Source organism: Pavona decussata, unplaced genomic scaffold, assembly GCF_977016875.1.
Source record: "Pavona decussata unplaced genomic scaffold, jaPavDecu1.1 SCAFFOLD_16, whole genome shotgun sequence".
Lineage (NCBI taxonomy): Eukaryota > Metazoa > Cnidaria > Anthozoa > Scleractinia > Agariciidae > Pavona > Pavona decussata.
In genome coordinates, this window is record NW_028145439.1 from 1,530,305 (window position 1) to 1,540,000 (window position 9,696).

A 9,696-nucleotide genomic window follows, 5' to 3' on the forward strand; every position below is an offset into this window, starting at 1 on the left:
CATTGGCAAATGCAGGGGGAGGGTCTGAGGAGTCCTGTCCCCTCCCTGCTTTGTGGAGGGAAGAAAACTAAACCATCACAGCAAAGACAAGAACCAACGAGAACGACCCAGATCAGTTTGACCTTTGTCGTCAACTCCGGGAAAGAACCAGGAACATGCGGGGTGGGGCACCACTACGCCATTCCTGCTCCCCTCACACTGTAGGCCTTCTTTACAAATTTCAGTTAAGCCGAACTGCACCAAAGTTGCTTGATTGTCTTCTTAACAGCTTGCCTCAGTTCTCTCATCTTCCAACAGTAAAGAAGCGGGTTTAATGACGAGTTTAAGAAAACAAAAGTCAGACCAATTTTGTTGACCATAGAAAGAAATGGAGATATTCTACTTTTGGTCGTCAAAAATGTTACCAGACCGTTTGGTAGGTAACAAACAACTAACGTCCACTGCAGCCACAGTGCACTGGAAACTGCCTTTTTGTATCGCGCTATGTTGAGCTGATTTGATTGGCTTGGTAATTTAAACTCTTGGACTTCATTTTGGCGTTGACGGAGTTTCAGAAAAATTTTTGTGTAAGAAACGCTTGAGGTTGTTAAACATACCGTGGTCAATATCTGAATGTACTTAACAGCGATTTCATTACTTTTCACGTACAACGTTGAAAAGACGATAGAAATTACACAAAACGTAGTTAAAAACATGTAAGTTCGCCTCAAAGTCACAACTTGTCTGTATTTGAGTCCCAACGACAGAGCGAGAAGCCGGTCCACACTTATTGCGGTCATAATCAACAAAGACATTCCACACAAAATATAACCTGTTACTACAAGTGAAACAAATATGTGGCGACAGAAATTCCAACGTTCGAAGATGGTAGACATCCAATAAATGACAGCGAGGGGCTCCGAAACAAGACCAACACAGATGTCGGATATCGCCAGACAGCGAAGTAAGAGTTTGGACGGCGGATGAAGCGAATTCTCTTTGTGAAGGGCGACTAGAATTAGAGTATTCCCCAGAAATGCAGTAACAGACAGAAAAATGTTCACCGCGGAAACTGCAAGGCTTGTTAACCTGCTGTATACATAACTATTGTAACCTGCTGAGCAGAACAACTCTTCATTTTTTATTTCTCCTCCATTTTCAGTGAAATTTGCTATCGCCATGTTACTGCAATGTGAATACTGGAAGTTGTAGTCGTAGGCCTGAAGCTCATTTATACACCCAGAAGTGATTCACGCAGGTAGGCGTCTAGTATCAGAACGTTCCCCAGAAATGTAGTAGTGAACAAAAAAATGTTCTAAGACACTTGAAGGTTTGCCAACTGTCTATTTACAATCGCCATGTTCCTGTTAAATGCCGAATATCTGTACTGAGTTGCATTCAAAGACCTTAAGTCTACATATTATAGTTCAGTATCCGCCCCGTGGCACGTAGATTATCGCTTTTTTTATGTGACAAAATCAATACTGTTAGAGCCTCCATCCGGCTGTGTATTTTGTCTCTTTCATGAATTCAAATAAGAACGAGAGGATTATTTGACACATTATTAAAAAAAAACAATTGCAGAAAATTTATTTTTTATCAAAATCCCTTCTTCCGTTTTTCAAGAAATTTCTTGCGCGATAGCTGATAATATCAATAGTCTAGCAACTCTCGTAAGCTTGTAATTGTTTTAATTGTGTAGCAACTGCTATATTTTTTATGGTTGGGGTATTTTTCTGTTGTTTGCCCTATTCGGTTTCCTAGAAGGGTTGTCAGCCCATCGTGTGAGACGTGAGAGCTGCAAAAATAGCCCCCAAAAATCATTTTCCTGTTTAATTTTGATTACATTTATGAACTACTTAGTTAATGTTAATATAAACTTTTCATGTTTAACATCCGCATACAAATCTCTGCACCTTTTGTGCACCCATCTTCTTGTCATCGTTAATTACGACAGTGAGAAGAAAACAGTTGTGGTTATGGTAGCACAGATGCAAGATTGCCGAGGAGAGTTTTTGCACATAAGGATTTTTTTTCTATTTTGCTGTTGCTCGCAGCTTAAGAGTAAAGAAATACTTCAAATATATATTAAAAAAGAAGAAGAAAAAAACACTTCTCGTAGACAATAGAGCGATCTCCTTTATGTGACTCAGACATGAATGTTTCTCGTTTTCACAAATGTACTGTTTCTTTCCGACCAAGCTTTCTCATTAAAAACTGACTGAGATTTTAGAAACTGACGGATATTGGCTATTTCGACAAACAAACATTGATTGTTGTGAATTGGTAAATTGTCATACACACGTTAATCATGCCCTTGCTTAACATGGCGGACAAAATTTCACATCTCGAGATATCTACCAACCTACCGTAGCTACCTTTCTTAATAAATAAAGACATTTAATTTATAAATTTAGTCTAGTAGAATTTGAAGAGCAGTTAAAATTGGCTCAGAATTTCTTCAGTGACATAAAATATAATTAATAAAGTCCATTAACAGAACTAAATAAATGATGTGACATATGTTATATACATTAAAATAAATATATATACATATTAATTTCTACTGCGGGTGTAAAAATGGCAGTGAAGTTTTTAATTAAAGAAGTGTTAATGCCCTAAGTGGTAAGGAATGGCTTGGGAATCTGTCAGCATGTTCGCACCGCTCAAGGAAATAACAAATTGAACGCGGGAAACTGGACTCCTGTTCACTTTGGGTCAAAGCAGTGGCATATTGCTCAGTTGTAATATTATTATGTAATGATCTTGTGATCCACTCTTAGTTTTAATATTTTTTTAACTCTACATACATTTTTAAGCCATTCTCTCTTTTTATTATCATTTTTATTTTTATTTTTTTATATTTTTTGTCGTGGTATGTCTGTAAAGCAGCTAATTAGCTAAGAACATTTACAAGGTAAAATTAACGAAATTGTATTGTATTGTATTGTATTGTATTGTGGATTCAGACCCTCAGGTAAATGGGAGGCCCACTCTCGATCACGTTACACGCGCCTCTTCATGAAAAGAAATATCTCGGCGCCTCGACCCTACGAACCAGCCTCGGTTTTGGTCTAAAAAATAAGGGGGGTGGGACCCCTCCCCTAGATTAGCCATTGATGAAATGGACAAACTATCAGGAACGTCGTTCGGGCTAGATAAAGATTGTTTTTGATAAAAAGGGCGAATGTTAGGGAGGGAATCTCAAGGGATCTCTCATTCACCAGTCAGATCTACGCATATCATGCACAAAACATTATCAAAGTTTAACTCTGGGGTTCATGTTATTCAACACTGGAGAATTAAGCGAGAGCTTGGATGAAGGGAAGAATACTTGTGAGGAGCGACTACGATCAGAGCATCTTTTTAAAAGACAGTGGGCAGAAACTGTTTACTGACACTGCGCATGCAAGAATTGACAAATGATGGTGTATGAGGGTCCCCAAGAGGGTTCTCCAATCCCGCCATTCCAGACAAAATTTTCCCTCAATCCCGTAATCCCGACTGTTGTTTTAGCCTAATCCCGATCCCGGCCAGTTCATAATTTTTGTCAAGCCCCTTACGTCCACGACAAAAGGCATTTTCAGTTGGGTGTAAATTCCCACTGCAAATCTGAGCACTGGTCTTTGGTCACCGAGAAATTAGCTTTAAGATTATATTTCTTCTATTTCTTTCCACCATAATGACGAAATCGTTCATTTAAGACGTTAACAAAGTTTCCCGCGAATCACGTCAATCAATAAGTCAGTTTGCAATTTATTTTAGAGCTTGTTCTTTTTCCTTTTCTTTTTTCTCTCAATTAAATGGTGAGGGCTGCTTTCCTAATCAGGTTGATCGTTGGAAAACTTTTCAGTCAGGGATAATGGCCATCGAAGTCTGAAGAGCATTGCTACTCACGTACCACAACGTGGGACTGCAACCGATATTTGAAAAGATGACAGGCCAAATGCGACTCCCGCTGGTTGCTTAATGTACCTTACACTTCTGAATTAAGTGCTTAATTTTCTGAGTACGTTTTAGAGATTTTCCTTTTCGATCAAAATGTGGTGAGATCTCTCTGTCGACCTTTTGATTTTGATCTTGAGGGAAACTACTCAAATTTAGCGAATGGAGAATTTCTTATCATTCGGAGCCGTTTGAATTAGTTCCTTTATGCCGTTGTGTACGCTAGCTCTGTGGCATTTGTTTAGGCTTATCAGCTCAAGTTAACTGCAAGGTCTCAGGGAGCACTGACGAAATTTTATCTGTAAAGACATAGGTTCCGTAATGAATTTCTTTTCTCCTCCAGCACGGTGACAACCAGATTTTCATTGAACATTTTCCACACCGGAATTCCCGGATCTCGTTTCTTTAGAGTAACATTTCCCGCATCCCGATTCGCAAAAGCGTCAAATCGCGCGTCCCGTCACTAGTTCTAATTCCGAATATCGCCGCTCTTTTCCGCTAAAATCCCGAATCCCGGCCTTTAAAAAAGCCAAATCCCGGATCGCGAAAAATCTATTGAGGACCCTCGTGTATGTGTCACCATTTAATCTGCTTAGCAGGAAAGCAGTATTTCAGCACTTTCGTTGTTACCATATGGTCCTGTTTAATATCATTCAATTTTTTTTTTTAGAGCTTGTTCTTTTTACTTTTCTTTTTCTCTCAATTGAATGGCGAGCGCTGTCTTTCTTGTCACGTTGATCGTTGGAAAACTTTTCAGTCAGGGATAATGGCCATCGAAGTCTGAAGAGCATTGCTACTCACGTACCACAACGTGGGACTGCAACCGATACTTGAAAAGATGACAGGCCAAATGTGACTCCCGCTGGTTGCTTAACTGTGTACCTTACACTTCTGAATCAAGTCCTTAATTTTCTGAGTACGTTTTAGAGATTTACCTTTTCGATCAAAATGTGGTGAGATCTCTCTGTCGACCTTTTGATTTTGATCATGAAGGAAACTACTCAAATTTAGCGAATGGAGAAGTTCTTATCATTCGGAGCCGTTTGAATTAGTTCCTTTATGCCGTTGTGTACACTAGCTCTGTGGCATTTGTTTAGGCTTATCAGCTCAAGTTAACTGCAAGGTCTCAGGGAGCACTGACGAAATTTTATCTGTAAAGACATAGGTTCCGTAATGAATTTCTTTTCTCTTCCAGCACGATGACAACCAGATTTTCATTGAACATTTTCCACACCGGACTTCCCGGATCTCGTTTCTTTAGAGTAAGATTTCCCGCTTCCCGATTCGCAAAAGCGTCAAATCCCGCGTCCCGTCACTAGTTCTAATTCCGAATATCGCCGCTCTTTTCCGCTAAAATCCCGGATCCCGAAAAACCTATTGAGGACCCTCGTGTATGTGTCACCAGTTTAATCTGCTTATAGCAGGAAAGCAGTATTTCAGCACTTTCTTTGTTACCATATGGTCCTGTTTAATATCATTCAATATCTGACTTTGTAGTCACAGGTCCAAAGTACATATTTGCACCAGCAGCTCCACATATTGAAAGTGAATGTATGAAAATTCATGCATTTAATATATTCACCCTCATCTCATCACCTCTACGGGTACATTACGAATTCACAAAATGATCAGCTCCCAGTTGGCTTGATAGCTTAATAGGCCATTTCTGAGTTGCTTTGGACGTCATTATGAAAGCGAGGCTACGTGCAAAGTTTTTATTATGAAAAACAGCTTTCATTCATATGCAAACAAAACTAATTTTCATATGAAAAGTTTTACATTTAGCCTCGCTTTCATAATGAGGTTCACACAACTCGGAAAAGGCCTATTGGTAGAGCACTGCACCGGTATCGCAGAGGTCATAGGTTTGAATCCCGTTCAAGCCTGATTTTTTTTTAAGGCTTTCTTTTCGCAGCTGCTATGTTGCGTACATAACTGTGATGATCATTCGCTTATTCATAGCTCCACATATTATCGCTGCTTTTTGTTAGAGACAAAATTGATATTGTTACACGTGAATGACCTCCAACCTCTGTGTATTTAATTCTTCCATGAAGTCACATAAAAACGACTACATTGTTGGAAACTAGTGTCATTTCGAAAAATCAGATAAACCTATTTCTAACGCAAATCTCTTACACAAGAATAAGGAGGTTAATCCCGCTCCCAATTTCTAAATTTCAATCCTTTGTCTAATGTTGAAAATACTCATAAATTTCCAATGTTAACTGCATGTTGGACTTCCATGATCAACTTTGTACACGCAAAATAAAGTTTTACATCCCACAGTTTATCCCCAACGATTTCTGCAGACACTTTCCTGTCGCTAGTAATTACAGACGCCAATATTGTGGACCGAACTTGTAGTATATTACGAACTCACAATATGACTAGCTCCAGTTGGGTTGATAGCTCAGTTGGTAGAGCACTGTACCGGGATCGCAGAGGTCATGGGTTCGAATCCCGTTTAAGCCTGACTTTATTTCAGGGTTTCTTTTGGAAACTCCTTAAGTTGCGTAGTAACTGCGAGGATCTTTCTTCTACTTGACCTTTCATGCGCAGTTCAAAATATATGTTTCATATATTTACATTGAAGTATACTAATATGACTGCATTAGATTTTTTCTTTCGTTGCTTGTGACCCACGACTTGGTCCCGTTGTGTTTCCACAGCAACCTGCATTGGCAAATGCAGGGGGAGGGTTTAAGGGGTCCTGTCCCCTCCCTGCTTTGTGGAGGGAAGAAAACTGAACCATCGCAGCAAGGACAAGAACCAACGAAAACGGCCCAGATCAGTTGAACCTATGTCGTCAACTCCGGGAAAGTACCAGAAACACACGGGGTGGGGTACCACCACGCCATTCCTGCTCCCCTCACACTATAGGCCTACTTTGCAAATTTCAGTTAAGCCGAACTGCACCAAAGTTGCTTGATTGTCTTCTTAACATCTTGCCTCACTTCTCTCATTTTCCAACAGTAAAGAAGCGGGTTTAATGACGAGTTTAAGAAAACAAAAGTCATGGAAATTTTGTTGACCAAAGAAAGCAATGGAGATACTCTACCGCTTTTGGTCGCTAAAAATGTAATCAAGCTCTTTGGTAGGTAACAAACAACTAAGGTCAACTGCAGCCACAGTGCACAGGAAACTGCCTTTCTGTATCGCGCTATGTTGAGCTGACTTGACTGGCTTGACAATTCCAACCCTTGAACTTCGTTTTGGCGTTGACGGAGTTTCAGAAAAATCTTTGTGTAAGAAACGCTTGAGGTTGTTAAACATACCGTGGTCAATATCTGAATGTACTTAACAGCGATTTCATTATTTTTCACGTACATCGTGGAAAAGACGATAGAAATGGCACAAAGCGTAGTGAAAAACATGTAAGTTCGCCTCAAAGTCACAACTTGTCTGTATCTGAGTCCCAACGACAGGGCGAGAAGTCTGTCCACACTCAATGCGGTCATAATCAACAAAGACATTCCACACAAAATATAACCTGTTACTACAAGTAAAACATATATGTGGCGACAGAAATCCCATCGTTCGTAAATGGTAGACATCCAAAAGATGACAGCGAGGGGCTCCGAAACAAGACCAACACAGAGGTCGGATATCGCCAGACAGCGAAACAAGAGTTTAGACGGCGGATGAAGCGAATTCTCTTTGTGAAGGGCGACTAGGATCAGTGTATTCACCAGAAATGCAGTAACAGACAGAAAAATGTTCACCGCGGAAACTGCAAGGCTTGTTAACCTGTTGTGTACGTCACTATTTAAATCTGCTGAGCAGACCAGCTCTTCATATTTCATTTCTCTTCCATTTTCAGTGATATTTGCTATCGCCATGTCACTGCAATATGAATACCGGTTGTTGTAGTCGTAGGCCTGAAGCTCATTTATACACCCAGAATTCACCCAGCTTTATGTATAATCATTGCTTTTGCAGGTGTTAAAATCAAATATTGTCTTGTTACACTTCCGTCCGTTGTATAATTTACTCACGTCGATGAACACAAATAAAAATTATGGAATTATAATTAAATGTCTTATTTCTGATGTACATTTGCGAAATATATTAATTTTTTTTTCACATGGCAACGTAGCAATAAAAAGGAAAACCCTGCCTCTAATTCTTAAAGATAATTCTTTTGTGCAAAACAGAGCTGGGGATTCTTGTGACTTATTTTTTAAAACGTCCGTGTCTCGTTCAATTCCATTATCGCTTCGGGCACTTAAAATCAACTATCCAGTTCTTTGGCCGCCAAAAATATTTTCTGCCAATCCATACAAGTTGCGTCTTCCAGTCAGTGCTAACCACGAATGTGAGCATGAAGCACTTTCAGTTATACGTTAGATATCATGCAGTTGTAAGACAGCCGTGGAGACTTATGCAACCCAAGGGAATTTATCCTTTCGCTTTTGCTCTTTTCGACTCTTTGCTTTGATTCTTAATCTCTTAGTTCCGAGATCACGAGCTCTACATCTCTGGCGTCCTTCAAAATAATTTGTTGATTAAGAACTGTTAATTTTTTTAACATACAATTTGTTCTCCGTTCTTCTGCCTCTTGCTCATCCACAGTTAAAGTATCTAGTCTGTGCTTGTATTGTATATTATTTTGTTAAAGTGTGCGCGCAGCGTGGCAAAGATAACAAAAAAACAAAACAACAAAAAAATAACTCTTGTTTGTTTAACTGGGATATTCGTCGTCTTGAAAAATGCTTTAGATGGAAAAGTTGACACAAAAATCCATTATAAGCGAAATAGTTTAGTCAAAATTAATCTTTTTCGATGAAATTGACTTAAATAAAGAAAATAAACATTTTTTTAGCTGACGTCTTTAATTAGAATGCCTCGGTTGAAACACCCTTCTTGACCACTTTCCAATCGAATTTGTATAAATGGCAAGTTCCCGGCCAAATTCATTAGATATATTGACAAGTGCAATCAATTTTGACATCGCAGGATGTTTTTTTACGAAAGACGGAAAGTTTATTTGCGGACGTAACACGTAAAGTTAAGACAAATAGAAGTGCTTTGCACTAATGTCACAATATTTACCTTAAATACAGGAAACCTTTGTTTAGCTTACAAATTCGTGTCAATAAATTATTTGAAAAGGATTTCACTGTAAAAATAAACGCTACGATCGAAACACGTCTCGACCGCTCAGCGGCCATTCTCAATTTCAAGGCTAGCATTGTATATATAATTAAAAATGCAATTAATTGTAAGCAGAACACTAAGTACTTACATGTGCATACAGAGAAGCAATAAGAATTATGAAAACGTCATTGGCTTTTAGCGTACATTTATATATACATTTTTTTTTATCGGTAAAACAGCTTATAAGGGAAGTGATTAATTCCTGTTAGAATAAACTACAAAAACAATTTTGTTGCACACGGGGTGATCATTTGGAAGTTTTTGAGCGAGTATAACCAAAAGCCCGTTCAGGCATATTTTTGGGGCCTTTGTGACTTTTTTTACGTTACAGGTTCACTGAAGTGTGTCATCTACTATGCTAAACGTCAAAACATAAAGACGGTTGGAAGGAGGGGGGAGGGGGTGGAGTAGTTGCTAAAGAAATTGTTGGGCTGCGTCTGTGGGGAGTGGAGGTAATGGTTTTATTAACTGCACTGATGAGGTAAATTAGCCACTGGTAAGACATACATAAGCTGACGTTCGATTATTATCCCTTAGTCAGGCAGGCGCGGCTTGACGTGAAAAGTAAGTGATGTACCTATTTCAGAAAATTAAATCTCTTACATGTCCTCT

The 9,696-nt window shown here is 39.1% G+C and overlaps 2 protein-coding genes and 1 non-coding gene across 3 annotated transcripts; 1 reads left to right on the plus strand and 2 right to left on the minus strand.

Moving 5' to 3' along the window:
* Positions 1-224: 224 nt before the first annotated feature.
* LOC146487245 (melanocortin receptor 4-like) lies at positions 225-1,160 on the minus strand. The gene has a single exon (XM_085084950.1). The coding sequence runs from the start codon at positions 1,158-1,160 to the stop codon at positions 225-227; it is 936 nt and encodes a 311-aa protein (XP_084941076.1).
* Positions 1,161-6,326: 5,166 nt separating this feature from the next.
* Trnap-ggg (transfer RNA proline (anticodon GGG)) lies at positions 6,327-6,399 on the plus strand. Its single transcript has one exon. It is a non-coding gene; the product is annotated as a tRNA-Pro (tRNA).
* Positions 6,400-6,827: 428 nt separating this feature from the next.
* LOC146487247 (melanocyte-stimulating hormone receptor-like) lies at positions 6,828-7,766 on the minus strand. Its single transcript, XM_085084962.1, has one exon. The coding sequence runs from the start codon at positions 7,764-7,766 to the stop codon at positions 6,828-6,830; it is 939 nt and encodes a 312-aa protein (XP_084941088.1).
* Between the last annotated feature and the right edge of the window lie 1,930 nt (positions 7,767-9,696).

Excerpts from the sequence above, each read along its gene's own strand:
- LOC146487245 (XM_085084950.1), bottom strand. The coding sequence starts at position 1,160 with ATGGCGATAGCAAATTTCACTGAAAATGGAGGAGAAATAAAAAATGAA.
- LOC146487247 (XM_085084962.1), bottom strand. The coding sequence starts at position 7,766 with ATGGCGATAGCAAATATCACTGAAAATGGAAGAGAAATGAAATATGAA.